Source organism: Podarcis tiliguerta (genome assembly GCF_965153285.1).
Source record: "Podarcis tiliguerta genome assembly, chromosome: 4".
In the NCBI taxonomy this organism is placed as follows: domain Eukaryota; kingdom Metazoa; phylum Chordata; class Lepidosauria; order Squamata; family Lacertidae; genus Podarcis; species Podarcis tiliguerta.
In genome coordinates, this window is record NC_139537.1 from 93,367,947 (window position 1) to 93,385,502 (window position 17,556).

Sequence of the window (17,556 nt, forward strand, 5' to 3'; positions counted from 1 at the left end):
TCGGAGTTGTAGACCCTTAGGATCGAGTCCAGCCCCCTGCAAAACACAGTCAGTCGCAGCAAAAGCAGCCTGGCTCCATCAGTGCCGGATCTCTGCATAAACGAAGCCAAAATCCCTTATTTTGGCTGCTGATCCCTTATTTTCGAGGTTGCTGGTCCCTTATTTTCAAATCTCTAAATTGACAGCTATGAGTTGGGCTCCTATGTTAGGCAGCCGAATGTCTACATCTCTCCTTCACATGATTATTACTTTGTAATGATGATAATGATAATGATAATGATAATAAAGTAGCTCCCCGCTTTTTCGCTCCCTCTCGCCCTTCCTTTCCCGCCAGTTATTCCTCCAACCAGCAACGGTTGGACTACAACTCCCATCATGCCTACGCAAGCGGGACCAGCCGTTAAGGGATGACGGGAGCTGTAGTCCAACCACAGCCGGGGACCCGCGCTTCGGAAACGGACGGCGACGTGACAGCGTCGAGAACGTCTAGGAAGCGCCGTCGGTGGGACGTTCTAGGAAGCCTCCCTCTACGGCCGTCTGCGTTTTGGCGAGAGCGAGCGCGCTGTAGCGGGAGAGGAGGGCGGGGCCGCAAGCGCAAACTCCTCCCCTCCTGCACATGCGCGGTCGAGGGCCAGCCCCGTCGCAGTGTCAGACGAGCGCCGCCATTTTGAAGTAAACAAGCGGCGGGCGGTCGGGCAGCGGTTGGTTGTTGTCCCTCAGCTGCCGACCAGAGCGGGGCGGGCCTGGTGGCTTCTTGGCGAGGCCCCCCGCTTGTGCCGGGCGGGGCCGCTGATGAGGAGGCGGCGGAGGAGGAGGAGGAGGAGGAGGCGGCGGCAGGAAGGACTGAGAGGCCCCGGATAAGCGACGCGGAGGACGGGAGCTGCCTCCGACAGGTGACCCCGGCGGGCCGGGTGGGGTGGGGGGCCGGGCCGGGTGGGGGTTTCTGGGCGCCCCCGGTAGCGCCGCTGCCGTGAAGGGAGAGAGACGCCCCCTTCGCCCCTCCAGCTCCACGCAGGCGTGGCCGCCACGCGCTGGGTTTTATGTTATTTATTGCATTTATTCCGTTTAAGGTGACGATGGTGAGGATAATGATGATAGTAATAATGATGATCATCATCATAATTTATTTGCACCCCGCCCAGCTAACTGGGTTGCCCCAGCTACTCCGGGCAGCTTCCAACATAAATAAAAAACATAAGAAAACATGATGCATTGAAAAGTTTCCCTATACAGGGGCTGCCTTCAGGTGTCTTATAAAGGTGACATCGGATGGGAGGGAGTTATACGCCGATTGATTAAAAAAAAAATCCCCAGCAAACAAACCACAAGACAAAACAGTAAAATATTTAATTTTATAATAATAGTAACAACAACAACTTACTAGTTGCTTTTCATCCGAAGGTGAGTCCAAGCGACTTACAGCAAAGAGTTTTTCCCCAATACATAATATCATTGGGGGAAAGGAGGGGGGAATCATATAATACATTAATATTAACAGCAACATATCATTAGTGGAGGGGGGAGGGGAGTATCAATTGTAGCAAACGGCCTTAACAGTTCTCAAATAATGAACAAAGGAATACTCTGACCCACTAATTAGCAAATAAACAGAACCTTAACGCTGCCCCCAGTCTAAAAATCATTTGCATCAAAGCAATTTTTCCCATCCCAAGGGGGTTTGCTTGCCTCTCTCCAGCTCCTGCTGTCATTCATAGAATCAGTTGGAAATCTAGCCCAAAGCCCCGCAATGCAGGAATCTTCTTGCCCAATTTGGGGCTCGAACCCACAACCCTGAGATTAAGGATCTCATGCTCTACCAATTTAGCTATCCCAATTGTTTGTCTGTTTCACCCCCCATCTTTCCTTTCAACTGCACCCGTAAGTTGTGGATTACCGTATTTTTTGCTCTATAAGACTCACTTTTTCCCTCCTAAAAAGTAAGGGGAAATGTGTGTGCGTCTTATGGAGTGAATGCAGGCTGCGCAGCGATCCCAGAAGCCAGAACAGCAAAAGGGATTGCTGCTTTCACTGTGCAGCGATCCCTCTTGCTGTTCTGGCTTCTGAGATTCAGAATATTTTTTTCCTTGTTTTCCTCCACCAAAAACTAGGTGCGTCTTGTGGTCTGGTGTGTCCTATAGAGAGAAAAATACGGTAAATATATCCAGATGTAAAAGCAAACAAACAAAAACCACATTGCCTTCAGTGACATAAAAATTTAGGCCGGTTTTCAGAGGGAAAGCTGTTCCATAAACACAAGTACAGTGGTACCTCAGGTTACAGATGCTTTGGGTTACAAATACTTTGGGTTACAAACTCCGCTAATCCAGAAGCAGTACCTCTGGTTGAGAACTTTGCCCCAGGATGGGAACGGAAATTGCGCAGCGGCGGGAGGCCCCATTAGTGAAAGCGTGCCTCAGGTTAAGAATGGACCTTCGGAATGAATTAAGTTCGTAACCCAAGGTACCACTGTATTCTTTTTTAAAAAATAAACCTTTAAACGGCTCTTCACAGAGATGCATTTTGCTGCCCACATTGCCTAACAAATATGCTGTGCCTCATTGAAGTGTATTGTAAGGCCTTAGAGACACTTCTGCCAAACCTTTCTCTCCCCCTCCCCCCACCAGGACAACACATACTTTGCTATACCTATCATACATACCTACTCTGCCAGCTGCACAGCTAAGACTCAGCGTCATATTTGTAAATGTACTGTATGGTGCAGATTATCCATTACAAAATTTTTAAAGGAAATGAAGAGTGACCAGAAGAAAGTTGAAGCACCCAAATGCCATTGCACAGTGTCAGTAAAGTTACGATAGATATAAAAAACACTTCAAAGTCTCAGAGTGGTAACTGCTGTAGTTTTAGAAATATTTGTATATAGGTAGTAATTCTTGGGATCTCTTTTAGAAATATTTGTCTGCACCCTGTGGAGTTTCTCTTCCTTTTTCTTGACATTAGTTCTCTGCACTGCCTTGAATTATTTATTTGTAGATGCCCAAGACAGTTTGTTGGGTAGAATAATAAGTACAACACAGCAAACTCGATAAAAATCATCTAGTTCTTAAAGGTTGTTAGTGTCAAAGGTGATTAACAACCTCAAAATTCTAGTGATGTTTTCCTTCCTCTGTTTGCAAACAGTACACCTAGAGGTAATGCAAAGGATCTAAACAGCAATGGGTTGGCTCCTTTCTGTGTAACTGAGTCTGCACACTGTAAACAACATGTTGGCAGAACTGAGAGAGGTGTATTCAAAGCACACTAAAGCCTAGTCCTCACTCCACCCCTTTTAAAAGTGTTGATTGAATAGTGTCATTGTCAGTACAATTGTATTGTAACTAGTTATTTAGACTGCACCCAAATTAATGTCCATTTGATATTCTTGTAGTCTGATCTTAAGACTTTTGGTGCCATCAAATAACTGCTTAGGGTGAGGGCATATACTGGTGCTGCCATAAACAAATATTGTATGAATTACTGCTTTATACATAGTTCAGCCAGCTTAATTAGACAATGATTTTTCGAAATAGCACAATAATGCTAAACAGAAAAATGTTCTATTGCTATGCTAAGAATAGTAAAACCTCTTCCTGCTACGTCAGGTAGCTGCAACAATGGTGTAACGGCCTGAGTATGAAAATATTCAGTTCATTTCACCTCACCTTCCACTGTTTGATATGTAACCTGGATAGTCAGTCCCATATTTGTTCTGAAATCCCATATCTGAAGCCTGCAACAGAAAAGTGCCTTCATAGCTGATCCTATGCCTTTTACTGATTTTATAGAAGCTTCAAGAGCAACATAAAGTAAGAATAAATGATATGATTCACACATCACGTCAAACTATAGTTAAGATAAACTATTGTTTAAATGTGAACATACTGTGACACTGCACACTGCCAAAATTGCAGATGCTTCACTCTTCTCCGACTCCTTCTGGGAATCAAGCCGTTGCTGGCTTAGCATTACATCTGAACCCAGGCTTATAATTTCTTTCACCCAAAACGATTCTTGAGCAGTAACCAAGACGAGGAGGTTAAATCAGCCATGGTCAAATGGGCCCAAGACTCAATATAGAGATGTCTCAATGGGAAAACCTTTGGAAAGTCAACTGGAGATTCACAGCATGCTACATTTTAAGGAAGAATTTCCAAAATATGTTATATTGCTGGTATCTCGACTCCTTGCAGACTTGCTAAAATGTTTAAAAATGTCCCAAATACATGCTGGAGATGTGGAGAACAGGGTGCCACTATGTTCCATATATGGTGGGTATATAAAAAGATAAAACCCTATTGGAATGACATTTACTTTGAACTTTAAAAAATGTTAAATATAAACCTTTTTTAAAAACCCAGTGTCATTCCTACTCGGTATAACAGGCTTAGATAGCCCCAGAAATGCATGGGAAAAAAATTTATACACTACTGTCGCGGCGAGAATACTTACAGCAAAACATTGGAAGAGTGACATAATTCCTGCTAGAACCAAATGGATATTGAAGTTAGTAGAATACGCTGAGCTAGGTAATCTTTCTGAAAAGATCAAAGATAAGTCTAAACAAGAGTTTATTTCAAGCTGGGAACCTTTTTAAGAAACATTTGAAAAACAGTTGCCATGACCTGAACACGGTTGTAGCCTTTGAGTAGCCTCTGTCAATAATTATGTTAAAGGAAAATGTACACAAGGTTTAATACTTTTTCAGTAATTAAGTAGTTAAGTTTATGCAACAAATTCATTAAAATGGAAGAAGTATGGAAAGGACGGGAAGTCACAGGTTGATGATGTTTGACCATTTTGATTTATGGATAATAATTAATGAATGTTTACGTTGTACAGATGTGATGATGAACAATAAAGCAGGAAAAAACCAAAAGCTTCTTGGGTACCACTCATGGTTTGTTTTTGGAAAACAATCCACATGCTCATATTCAGACGTAATGCTCAGTCAGACCACGACTTGTTTCCCAGCAGTGCAGCAGAAGCTCCCATTATTTCAGCAGCATGCACTAACATACTGCACGTTCACATTTAAACGTTTTATTTTAAGCATGTTTTAAAGTGATACACAAAAAGATCAGTACTGTGTATATAATGTCTGTCATAGTATCTTTCAAAAGATGTAGTGCCATTGTGAGAGTCTCATTTGAGAAGATGGCATTATAAAAATCTATTCCAGATCAATGTTCCTAACATGGAAAAAAAGAAATTATTCCACACCTCTGGATGTTTTGCTTTCAGATCTTACTTAATTTTGGAGGCTTTATAGTAAGAGAGAACTGTTTATCTTTTGGAAATGCTCTTTTAACTTGTAGAGCTAATATATTCTGAAATGTGTTTCTCTTGATAGAATGAAACGAGGCAGAAAAAACAGCAAGACCAGCAATCATTTATCAGATGAGAATATAGCAGATGGCAAAAAATTGAAAATTACAGATGAAGAATCTGCTGGAGTATTTCAGGGCCCTGACTGGGGGAGCCTCATTCCAGATATTCTGCTGCAGGTGTTCCAGTATTTGCCTCTTCTTGATCGTGCTCATGCATCCCAAGTCTGCCGTGTGTGGAACAAAGTGTTCCACATGCCTGAATTATGGAGATGCTTTGAATTTGAACTGAATCAGCCAGCTACATCTTACTTAAAGGCTACCCATCCAGAACTCATCAAGCAAATTATTAAAAGACATTCCAATCATCTACAATATGTCAGCTTCAAGGTAACAGTTTTATAACTTTTTTTAAAAGACAGTTGAATACTTCATAAATTGCTGGCTTTTCCGCAACTGCACGTATTTGCAACTGGCCTGCTCCCTGTCTGGCCAGTTAATTGGCATTAGGAAAATAGGAGAAAACAAATCATTACTATAACAGTGAAAATCTTTGAAGCATGTTTTGTAAGTAGCAATATTTCCTGCAGTGATAGGGTCTAAAACGAACCTCATTCCGAACCTGCATGTTGGTCGTTTAATACCTAAAATAGAAACTGAGAATGAATTTTAGAGCTTATCTTTGTTGCAAACCAAGAGAACACAGAAGAGCGATTTCTAGCTTTACATCTGCATTTATGTTATTGTTTGAATCAAATAAGCGAACAGCATCCAGTTAACTTGGTATATAGCTCTACAGTGAGTTATTAAGTGTCTACCTGAAAATTCTAATTTCAAGCATGGTGGAAACTAATCCTGATGTATGCTGTGCCAACGTTGAACAAGAAAAACTTTGTGTTATAACTGATACTTCACCAGCAGGGTTCCACTGGCGCAGTAGGACTTAAATTTTCTCTATTCAGCTTCCCTCAACACCTGCTTCAGAGAGTCTCCAAAGAGCGAGTTCATGTTGCAGGGACTTTAAATTAATGTTGCTGTTTCAGCACAGAGATAGTTGTTCCTTCTATCTTTCTGGCGCTAGTCCCAGTGCACTGCCGCTCATCACAACAGAAATGTCATACGGTCTCCCCTCAAACAATAGATTGCAGATGGTTCTGGTTCATCTGGCATTGTCTTTACTCCAGCTCCCTTAGCAGGGAAAGAGGGCAGTTCTACTGAGCAAAAGCACTAATGCAGTTGCCATTGTAAAATGAGGAACATGGGTTTGGTTTAAAAAGTACAGTTCCACGAGGGCTGCAATTTTTACTTCCTTCTGTGCTGCTCTGTTCTGAAGATGTTTCTTAGTGGCAGATTTTTAGGGATCTACAAAGGAGAAGCTAAAACGAGAAAGCCCCATTGTGATCAAAGAATGAAGGGTAGGTTCCAAGTTAAGGATTAGAAATGCAAGACACTCCTTTTAATTCATGCAAATTAGACTGAAAACCCCATGAAAACTGTAGGAGATAATTACGAGCTTTTGTGTGTGTGAATTGATTAATGTTTATTTATTTATTTATTCGATTTATATCCTGCCCTTCCTCCTGAGTGAGCCCAGGGCATACTCACAGCTCACAGCTAAAATCTCTTTGAGAAGAATTTGTCCATGACTAACTTCCCTCCATGCTGTCCCTGTTGCTAGACTCGTATTACAAGTTTGCTTTGAAAATGACTGCAGTCTGTTAATTCTCTCACTATTTATAACATCTTCTGATATTTAAGTTAAACTGACAGGAGATTCCCCCCCTAAAATATTGCTGTGTTCATTATTGGGAATGCAACCTGTTATGATAATGTTTGTCTTCCTTGTTTTGCTTTCCTTCAGAATGATATGGTATCCTAAGAGTTTTTAAAAAGAGATCTAGTCAGATTCAGAAAGATGCACTTGTATGTGAGATGGGGTTATATGAGCCCATATATTCAGTATTCTTCATCAGGGTATTTGAATAAGGATGGGATTGAGATGGTTGTGCATCAGTGTGACACCAGGCAAGAGTTCAGATTCTTTTCTATGGGTGGTTTAATCAAGCCAGCTTCAGTAACTGTAGCTGCATTTAATATTAACCACCTTTTTGTCAGTTCAAACAGCACAACAAAGTGCAATTAAGCAAAAGCTTCTGAACTTCTCCCAACTACAGTGGTGCCTCGCAAGACGAAATTAATTCGTTCTGCGAGTTTTTTCGTTCTACGAGTTTTTTCGTCTTGCGAAGCACCACTGTGTATTGACGGTTTCCCATAGGAATGCATTGGCGGCTTAAAAAAAAAGGCGCAAGACGTTTCGTCTTGCGAAGCAAGCCCATAGGGAAATCCGTCTTGCGAAGCAACTCAGAAAACGAAAAACTCTTTCGTCTTGCGAGTTTTTTGTCTTCCGAGGCATTCGTCTTGCGAGGTACCACTGTACATGGGTGGAGAGGAGAGGAGGATCATGTGAATCTGAGGCTCACAAAAAAACCAATCCTGGTTGTTCATGTCACACTAAAGGTTGAATGTTTTGTTGGACAGTTTTTCAGTAACACAAAATTCATATTCTGTAAAACAGATAATTGTTGACTGTCTATAAGGATGTTAAGAAAACTGCATTACAAAGCATATTCAGACCTTTTTTTTTAGTGTTTTTGTTTCTCTGTTCAACTTCAGGTAGCCACTGACATTTTGAGGGAGATTTCTCATGAGTTCTGGGAGAAATGTGTTATAATTAGGCAGCAAATTAATCATTTTAATTAATAGATTAATCAACTAAAGAAGTAGTTTTGTCTATGAATTAAGGGCGCACTTATTTTTGTAAGCTACTTTGGTTTGGGTACAATACGGTAAGGAGGAATGAAAAAAGTTTTAAGGCGGCTATTCTTTCTAATGATGAGCCAAAGCTTTCATTTGTAATTTTATAGTTAAACAAATTATGATAAAATTACCTATTGGCATTTTGTTGTTGTGAAAAATGTTAAATGATTAGTCCACCTGTTTGAAGCTAGATGATTTCTCAACTAAGAATAATTCAAGAGGTTTTCAATCTTAATCATAGTGCTGCGAAGCATGCCTGAGCATGACTGCAAATGATCAATTGATAATGAGTAGGTTGAAAGAACAGCTAGGCAGATGGGGAATGATTCTACACTTTTCTTGAAACCATGGTTTGGCATTGCATGGGTGAGCCATGGGTTTTTTTCACATTCCTTTTTCCCTGCACTTAGATATCTCCTGGCTAACATAGTTTTTCATTATACTTAACACTGGCAAATCAAGAAGGTTTCGGTTTGCCCTCCAAGCCATAAAAACAAACACTGATCAAACCATTTTTGCCATTTTGACTTGGACAGCAAGCACAAGTCTATCTTGCCATTTGGATTGCACAATGAGAGGAAAGAGAGAAGAAATTGCAATGTATGAGCCTAATGCCAAACTATGGTTTGGTGCTACATATGAACCATACTATTGTGATGGTTCACACAGTGTTAGTATCATGGTACCTCCGTATATACTTCCCTCCTCTGCAAAATGCCAAATATGTAAAATAATTATTATTCCTGAAAGTATTCATCTCAGCAAGTCTCTGGTGTAGTTCTTAGGTGCTGTGAATAAAGATTACCGTATTTTTCGCTCTATAAGACGCACCTAGTTTTTGGAGGAGGAAAACAAGAAAAAAAAATTCTGAATCTCAAAAGCCAGAACAGCAAGAGGGATCGCTGTGCAGCAAAAGCAGCAATCCCTCTTGCTGTTCTGGCTTCTGGGATAGCCGCACAGCCTGCATTCCCTCCATAAGACGCACACACATTTCTCCTTACTTTTTAGGAGGGAAAAAGTGAGTCTTATAGAGCAAAAAATACGGTATGTCATAAACGGATGAATCCATGATGGATTATCTAGAAGAATTGTTGTTTTTTGCTGGCTGGTTGCCGTTTATTCCTTCCAACAGAAAACTTCAAGTAGCAAGTGCTGCCGGGATTGTAGCAAAAACAGACACTGAGAAACCAAGAAGGAAATACCAGCATGTTTGGGAGAACTCTTAATGCTTGTAGAAGTATTTTTAAAAACCTAAGGGGAAGTTATTGCTTCCCCACAGAAATAGAATGCCAATGAGGAGTGAACATGCTCACTATTCAATACGATGTAATGTTTTATTGGAAACGGTTTGAAAAGAAGAATGGAAGACAGGTGGAGTGCCCTTCTTGCGGAGAACGACTGAGCTGGAAATGTAGAACACAAGCATTCTTCTTGCATGTCTTATTTGTACCTTCTTAAGAATGGCAGCTAATTAATAATGAGTAACTTATTTGTATCTATAACTGATAATTTTTAGAGACAACTAATAGCTAGAATACTTTACCTAACATTTAACATATGTGTGCCCTAAAATGGAGTTACTTTTCTTGTCTGATCTTTTGTAGCAGCAGCAAAGTTAATAATAGCAAAAGTGTGTAAGTCCATGAAGAGGTAGAGTATGAAGGTTTTAAATAAAACAGTTTAGAAAGTTTTTGGGTGTTTGGAGTGGTATTTGCATCCATTGTGTATTTGTTTCCTTTTTAAGGTGGACAGCAGCAAGGAATCGGCTGAAGCAGCTTGTGACATCTTATCACAGCTTGTGAACTGTTCTTTAAAAACACTAGGACTAATTTCCACTGCTCGGCCAAGCTTCATGGATTTGCCAAAGGTATTGATCCTACTGAAAAACTGTGTTGTTAGAAGGGAAGCTGTTCGATCAACAAATTATGAATTTGTCAGTTCCTTCTGTGTGCTGTGAAAAGCTTTTTGCCTTCGTGATGATCCTATTTCAGACCTTTTCAAACCATGCAGCGTGCTCCATCGGCCCACACCCTGTTTCTTCCTGTCACTGTGTTGGTTGTTGCAGCAATGATGAAAGTGAGCATTGCAAGCTTTGTTCTGTGTTAGAGGCTGCCAGGAACGACCTTGCCGCACCCTGTGTTTCCTGCTTAAGAGAGCCAGGGCCCCAGTTGACAGGACTTGGACTCATCAGTAGGAACTTGAGAAGGTGCTGGCAGGGAATGGAGCTTTCAGGCAGGGAAGTCCTGCAGCTTCCCCTCTCCATCTAACAGTTAGGAAACACCTGAAACCAGACGTTGCTGCAGGCACTGCTGCTTGACAAGGCCTCAAATCCTCCTGGAGGAAGGTGGGCTGAGGGAAAGGAAAGCTACTGGCTGGAGGTCCATCCAGGCAAAAGGGGAACAAGGAGGTGAACTCCTGGAAGGAGCATGAGTGTCTGGCTGTTGCCAGGGTGAGGCAAGAATCTGCTGGCCATGGTGAATTGTTCTGGGAAGCCATCTTTTAGAGAGGCCGATGAAGGACCAGGGTTCCTAGTGAGCAGAAGATAACCATTTCGAGTCTTTGGAGAGGGTAAACCCAGACAGAGAAGTAGATCTCACACAATGAAAACCGTAACTTCGTCTGCCCCCCGCTCCCCAGATTTTGCTTACCACTCCATGGGTTGAAGGGGAGGCAAATGGAGACCACCTGGGCCAACTGACCCACTGGGCTGAGAGACACCTCTGCTCAGTCCAGTGCCTCTGCCATTCAGTAGAGCCATCAGACGCTAATTTGGCTGTTTCCCCAACTGCACTGATTGGAGTTTGCTGGCACAAGTGGAATTGGATGCGTTAAATTTTTGGCAGAACTCTGTACTTACGGAGGTAAAGCCTGTCTATTATTTGCAGTGGGCAAAAGAAAGACAGCTCAGTGTAAATCTGGGACATCCAGTCTTGGCTTTCTTCCAAGCCACAAGCTACGCTTATTGTTAAAATGTGCCTTTTTGGTGCTTGCTGGAGGCAATCTTAGCTTGTTCCAGATGAGTGGCAAACTGTGAACTTGTGATAAATATTCATAAACTGAATTAGCCTATCTCTATGTACTGTTTTAGGAGCAGCTGAAAAATAGGTTGGTTGCTTAACATTTTGAGTCTTTGTCCAGATTTTCCTTGTGGGTGAAATACATTTTCTATTGTGGGTATAAAGTTTTCTTTTTGATTTCTCTATTTTTTTCTCCTTTCTACAGTCACACTTTATTTCTGCACTGACTGTGGTGTTTGTAAACTCCAAATCGCTTTCTTCACTTAAGATAGATGATACACCAGTAGATGATCCATCTCTTAAGGTCCTAGTAGCTAACAACAGTGATACTCTGAAACTGTTGAAGATGAGCAGTTGTCCTCATGTATCTCCAGCAGGTGAGCTTCCTCTTAGAATATCCAAGTGTGATTATCTTAAATTAGTTTTTTACTGTCCAACCTATGTCAGATTTATTAGCACATATTTTTCCTTAGTACATTCAGTTATATCATAATTGTTTGACTACATATAGTATAACCTATGGAAATACTTGTATTTTAAATTTTTTGTTTATTTTGGTAGGTTTAAGCTGCCTTAAGTGAATCTTAAACTGTTTTGGTGTTCAGTGGTTTGCAGGAGAAGCTTATGTAACCAGTGGAAATACTGCTGTCCTATTGAAGAAGTAAAATGACCATTCTGGCTTTAGTGTTGCTTCAATTCAGACATGCGTCTCTAAGGCTAGATACGAATGAGCCTTGTGCCTGTATGTTCACACTACTCTATTCCTCTTTCATTTTCAGTGCATTGCTGTTCAACAGTTTCTGGGTTAATAATAGATTCCTAGTATATTCTAAGTGTCAAACTATGGTTTGCGGTGTCAGAACAATCTAGGATCTTACAGCATTTTCAAAATGTGATTTATGATCCCAGTTTATTCTGATTGTGTTTTCCATAGTTTCTCACTTTTTTTTTTTTTTTTTGAAATAATTTTTATTAGCAGGCCAATCACATCACATTGTTCAAATCACATTAATTCCAAATTATACAGCCAAATTTTAAAATTTTTGGGGGGTACCCATATATCAAGTTCAGCACGAGTCCAAAATTCCAGATGACTCCAGACATCACTTATTTGCTGCTTTTATTAAACAGTTCCATCCAGTTCAAATCGGATAGATCTTTATTACCTTCTTTCTCTTCTTGTTGTTATCATTTATTCCTTTCTTTGCGATCTCTGATGGTTTTCACAAACAGATTGAAGATTTGGCGTCTCTGTGTGGGTTTTGTGCTCTTCCAAGCTCAAATTATTCAGGAACGACCTCTGTTAGTCTTCGGTCGGTCCATTATTTTTCCTCAGGCTAGCACAATAAATCAGACATTATCAGGGGCTCTGTCAGGTCAAACTTGCATTCCAGCCTTCTTTCTTTTTCAAAGCCCTGAATCTCTTCCCCTTCGTCTGTTCTCCTGCCAGCCTGTCTTTGCGAGACGCCATGTTTTTTTAACTGCGTCATAGGAATTTTCCTCCTTCTCGCCTTTCAATCTTCTCGTATTGTAGTCATTTCCCCCACACAGTTTTAAAGTTCTGTTTATGTTTTTTTAAAACGCGACGATCTTATTTCTTTCTAGGGTGGAGGATTATTGTAGTCATATCATGCAAAAGAATTTAAGAGAGTTTTTTCCTCCACCCCCCCCCCTTCGTTCCAGCCTTACGTTCTCATGGTGGTAATTCATCAAGAGATTTACTTATCCATCCGTCGCTCCCGATCACAGAGATGCATTAGTCAGCAGTCCTTATCTCGAGCCTTACTTGATATATGTGCTTCAGCCTTCTTCTGATCCGTTATTGCCAATTAGTCCAATTATAATTCCAGGCTGAAGCAACCAGCACGCGCTGATTGGAATCGGCGTCGGGAAGATCTGATTCCATCGAGGGCTTTTGCCAAGTGTTCCACACCCCCGTCTCTCGGATCAGGGGGTGCATTATGAACACCGCTGGCAGGGCAGCCCCCCCCATACCCTTGGGGGGGTAGGAAGGCTGCCTACTTCCCATAGCAGCCCCTTAATACCTCGTATGGGTCAGAGAGATGTTATTGTCGGCCATCTTCCAACGCGCCACCTAGTGGCCCCCCCCCGTTTTCCATAGTTTCTCACTTGGGTGTATTGGGAGACTATGATTAGTTCAGGAAGTTCTGAATTGTGGCCCTCTGAGAAGCACGTAAGGATAGGGTGGTGTGACATAATAGATGCTGGTTAATTGCCCTGGCAGTGTTGGATTGTACCAGAGGGATGGGGACACTTGGCACATGTATAATTTGGCTTAATAAACTGCATGTATAGACTTGACTACTGTGTGTTAGGATTCAGTTGTCCCAATCAATTACAGCTGTTTCAAAAATCTGTATTTGCATGTCACGCTGAGTCGTGGTATGAATGTTGTGATCTTTGGATGAAGGGCGGTATACTACTACTACTACTGATGATGATGATGAGACATTTTGGAAGTGAATTCACATTCTAACATTTTCTTCTCTTCTCAAGGTATCCTCTGTGTGGCTGATCAGTGTCATGGTTTACGTGAGCTGGCATTGAACTACCACCTGCTAAGCGATGAGCTCCTCCTTGCTTTGTCCTCTGAAAAACACGTCAGATTGGAACACTTGCGCATTGATGTAGTCAGTGAAAACCCTGGACAGACGCACTTCCACACAATTGAGAAGAGCAGTTGGGATGCATTCATCAAACATTCTCCCAAAGTGAACTTAGTCATGTATTTTTTCTTATACGAAGAAGAGTTTGATCTGTTCTTCCGATACGAAATACCAGTCACTCACCTTTATTTTGGGAGATCAGTAAGCAAAGAAGTCCTTGGCCGGGTTGGGATGACGTGCCCTCGCTTGGTTGAACTGGTGGTGTGTGCCAATGGATTACGGCCACTGGATGAAGAGTTGATTTGCATTGCAGAGCGCTGTAAGAATCTCTCAGCGATTGGCCTTGGGGAGTGCGAAGTCTCCTGCAGTGCCTTTGTGGAGTTTGTTAAGATGTGTGGTGGCCGCCTGTCTCAGTTGTCTATAATGGAGGAAGTCTTGATTCCTGACCAGAAGTATAGCTTGGAGCAGATTCATTGGGAAGTGTCAAAACATCTTGGTAGGGTTTGGTTTCCAGACATGATGCCCACCTGGTAGTCTCTGACGAAGGCACCTTACATTTTGAGCCTACCATGTTGCAGCTTAATAACATAAGCTAATTTGTAGTTTGTAATATGTTGTAGAAAACTTACGTACTACTTAATGTTGGTTTCTAAAATGAACATTTAAAAGGGGAGACTGAGGGTGTTCTGACACACTTGTCCATAAAAAAAAACTTTTTAGTTTTCTTTCCCCCTCTTGAGACAGGGTCTACCTAAATGTATGTAGAAACTGAAAATAGTGAACTGGTATTCAGATGCTGTAGCTCAGACTTTGCTCTGATCAATGTCAGTATTTAAGCTAACTTTAGGAACTGCAATTGACCTTACAGACTGAAGTACAATTTGTAAAGGGTGGAAGGTCACTTTTGTTGTAGACTCTTGGAGTTACTAACGCTACCTGGGCCATGTTGCACTCAGCTATTTATCCTATGGAGTCGCAGGTTAAGGTTACATACAATAGGATGTAAGGTACGACATGTGAAGACAGAGCAATACAGCCTACATGGTTGAATTGTATATAGAAAATGCTTATTAAATCACTTTAGAAAATATTTTTGTGTGTAAAAATTACTAGTAATGAGTTTTTCAAAAGCTTATTTGTTGCACTTTTGAAGACCTAAATTTGACGTTTATAGGGTGTTAAAATATGTGCATAAACCTGTTTTAAGGTATTATTAAAGCTCAGGAAGCTAAAGTATTATAGGAGGAGTATACTGTATATTGATTATGGCTCAAGATTGGTCCCCCGCCCCTGGAGTAACCGTTCTACAGCATTTACTTTTAGGAATTACGCTGTTTGTATTTCCTCAATAATAAACAAAGCCAAATGTTTGTACAAAATAGTTAAATGGAATAAATGGTTTTTAGTGTAAAGAAGAAAGTAATTATTGCCTGGACTCCACTGCTACTAGAAAGACATGGTGCAAGTAAGGTGTGGGCGGTTGCGGCCATTCTGCCTGAACAACAGCTACATTTTCCTAGCTGATGGTGCAAAAGAGATCAGTTACTGATCAAGAGAGGCACAAGCACTTGAGCAGTTTTATTTTCCTTCCATAGCAGCCACCTCACACCTAAAGGATGACTTTTCAGATGGTTCAGATGATTTTGAGGGTGGTGGTGTTATAAGGGAAAAGTCGCCTTGCATGTGCCGAAAACCACTCATGTCTAAGAAGAGCTATAAAACTTTCTGCTATCAGTCAGGATCAAAAGAACTGGTCAACTTAATCCAGTGGCCTTTATACTAGTCCCACAAATGGCAGTCCCCCACCCCACCCATTGCTACATGGCAAACTGACTGTAATGCTCTCCTCCATTTCAAAAGTATTTTGAGATCTAGAGGTATAATAATAATAATTTATTTGTACCCCGCCACTCTGGGTGGCTTCCAACAAAATATTAAAATATAATAGTCCGTCAAACATTAAAAGCTTCCCTAAACAGAGCTGCCTTCAGATGCCTTCTAAAAGTCTGGTGGTAGTTCCTCTCTTTGACATCTGGTGGGAGGGCGTTCCACAGGGCAGGTGCCACTACCGAGAAGGCCCTCTGCCTGGTTCTCTGTAACTTGGCTTCTCGCAGTGAGGGAACCGCCAGAAGACCCTCAGAGCTGGACCTCAGTGTCCGGGCAGAACGATGGGGATGGAGATGCTCCTTCAGGTATACTGGTTTGGGTGTCTTTTAAGTATAAAATTGCATTAGTCCCATTCTTCATAATGGTGCCGCTTCCATATTCTTCAGCATTAGCACATTTTGCGAAGAAAACCTACTGCATTGCTGTTATGAACTTGAAGTGTGGTGCAGTGTGTAAAGGCTAGCTTGTATCTAGATCAAAAATATTTTTGAAATATTTCTTTGAGCAATCTCTTCTTTCAGCAGTAAGAGAAACGTCTCCGGAGTAATGAAGACTAGGTTTGAAGGCCTACAGAAATTAGGCCAAGAAAACACTATGCCAGAGTCTAAACAAGCTTTTCAAAGGAACCTGAAGGTGTGGGAGGCAGACGTAGTGAAGGTTTAAGTGGTCATGCAGGGTACATTTTAAGGTTTGACTAAGGACCCATTCCATGGTATGTGAAGAAAGATATACCTTTAATTAAAAGCGTTAACGTTTAAAAAACTAGCAACTTAAATGTATTGAATCAGAAATACATTTTGGCACCTGTTTTTGTACATGTTTAACATGGACAGATTCTGATATTTTCAGAAGTATTACTTCTCAAAAAAATCTAACAAAGACCATGATGTGATACAGAGTAAGTGATAAAACTTTCCATGCACTTTCTATTAAAATTCCATCAAATAAAAAAAAAAAGTATGGATTTTATATTTTGAGTGTAAGATCCTCTTGTAATTAGAAAATGTACCAATTTTTATTACTGCCAAATATACCAGACGTATAGATGAGAGTGAACTGTAAGACAAGTATATGATTCAAAGAACATTTTGCTCAATGGACTCTACATCTGAATAGGATACAAGTTTCTGTAGATCTTTATTGAATAGGCAGATTTTATTTGAATTTGTTTAAAGTAACACTTTAAATGTCCTTTTTGATTCTAAAATGTACTTGGTTTCTGGGTGGTTTTTTAAATGAAAATTAAGTACAGTGGTACCTTGCAAGACGAATGCCTCGGAAGACGAAAAACTCGCAAGATGAAAGAGTTTTTCGTTTTCTGAGTTGCTTCGCAAGACGGATTTCCCTATGGGCTTGCTTCGCAAGACGAAATGTCTTGCGCCTTTTTTAAAAAACCGCCAATGCATTCCTATGGGAAACCGTCAATGCACAGTGGTGCTTCGCAAGACGAAAAAATTCACAAGACGAAAAAACTCGCAGAACGAATTAATTTCGTCTTGCGAGGCACCACTGTAATATTGTTTCCATCCTTATAGTGTTATTTTAGGTGGTGTGAATGAACATCTTGATACTTTGAAAAGTGCCTGATTTACCTTTCTATTTCATTATAGTATTGTTATTAATGGCTGCTTTCTCCCTACCCCATAGCAATCAGGTATAAACTTAGCAGCAGAACAAAGCTAATATTATCTAGGTTTCTGTTATATGAATGAGTGTTCGTCCCCCATGTGATTTCCCTTTCTGTTCTATAAAGATGGATTAGATCTAAAGAAACTTCCTCTGGTCCACCTTCCTGCAGAGGCTGATTTGCCACATTGTTTGCTGCACAGAAAAAGCACTGGTAAAAATTTTATAATTTCTCAAGGGGGGCTACACTGGCACTTG

At 41.0% G+C, this 17,556-nt stretch overlaps 1 protein-coding gene and 1 long non-coding RNA gene across 2 annotated transcripts; both read left to right on the forward strand.

Annotated features, from left to right (window-relative positions):
• Window positions 1–623: 623 nt before the first annotated feature.
• Window positions 624–15,204, forward strand: FBXL3 (F-box and leucine rich repeat protein 3). The gene is made up of 5 exons (XM_083435854.1): window positions 624–893; window positions 5,351–5,714; window positions 9,886–10,008; window positions 11,364–11,535; window positions 13,676–15,204. Exons 2-5 carry the CDS (start codon window positions 5,352–5,354, stop codon window positions 14,317–14,319), a joined length of 1,302 nt encoding a protein of 433 aa, XP_083291980.1. The 5' UTR covers window positions 624–893; window position 5,351; the 3' UTR covers window positions 14,320–15,204.
• LOC310675436 lies at window positions 5,721–7,963 on the forward strand. Its single transcript, XR_014510152.1, has 2 exons — window positions 5,721–7,500; window positions 7,774–7,963. It is a non-coding gene; the product is annotated as an uncharacterized lncRNA (long non-coding RNA).
• Window positions 15,205–17,556: the final 2,352 nt, after the last annotated feature.

Excerpts from the sequence above, each read along its gene's own strand:
- FBXL3 (XM_083435854.1), top strand. The coding sequence starts at position 5,352 with ATGAAACGAGGCAGAAAAAACAGCAAGACCAGCAATCATTTATCAGAT. Across the intron at positions 5,715-9,885 it reads TACAATATGTCAGCTTCAAG|GTGGACAGCAGCAAGGAATC; the intron begins GTAACAGTTTTA and ends TTCCTTTTTAAG. Across the intron at positions 10,009-11,363 it reads GCTTCATGGATTTGCCAAAG|TCACACTTTATTTCTGCACT; the intron begins GTATTGATCCTA and ends TCCTTTCTACAG.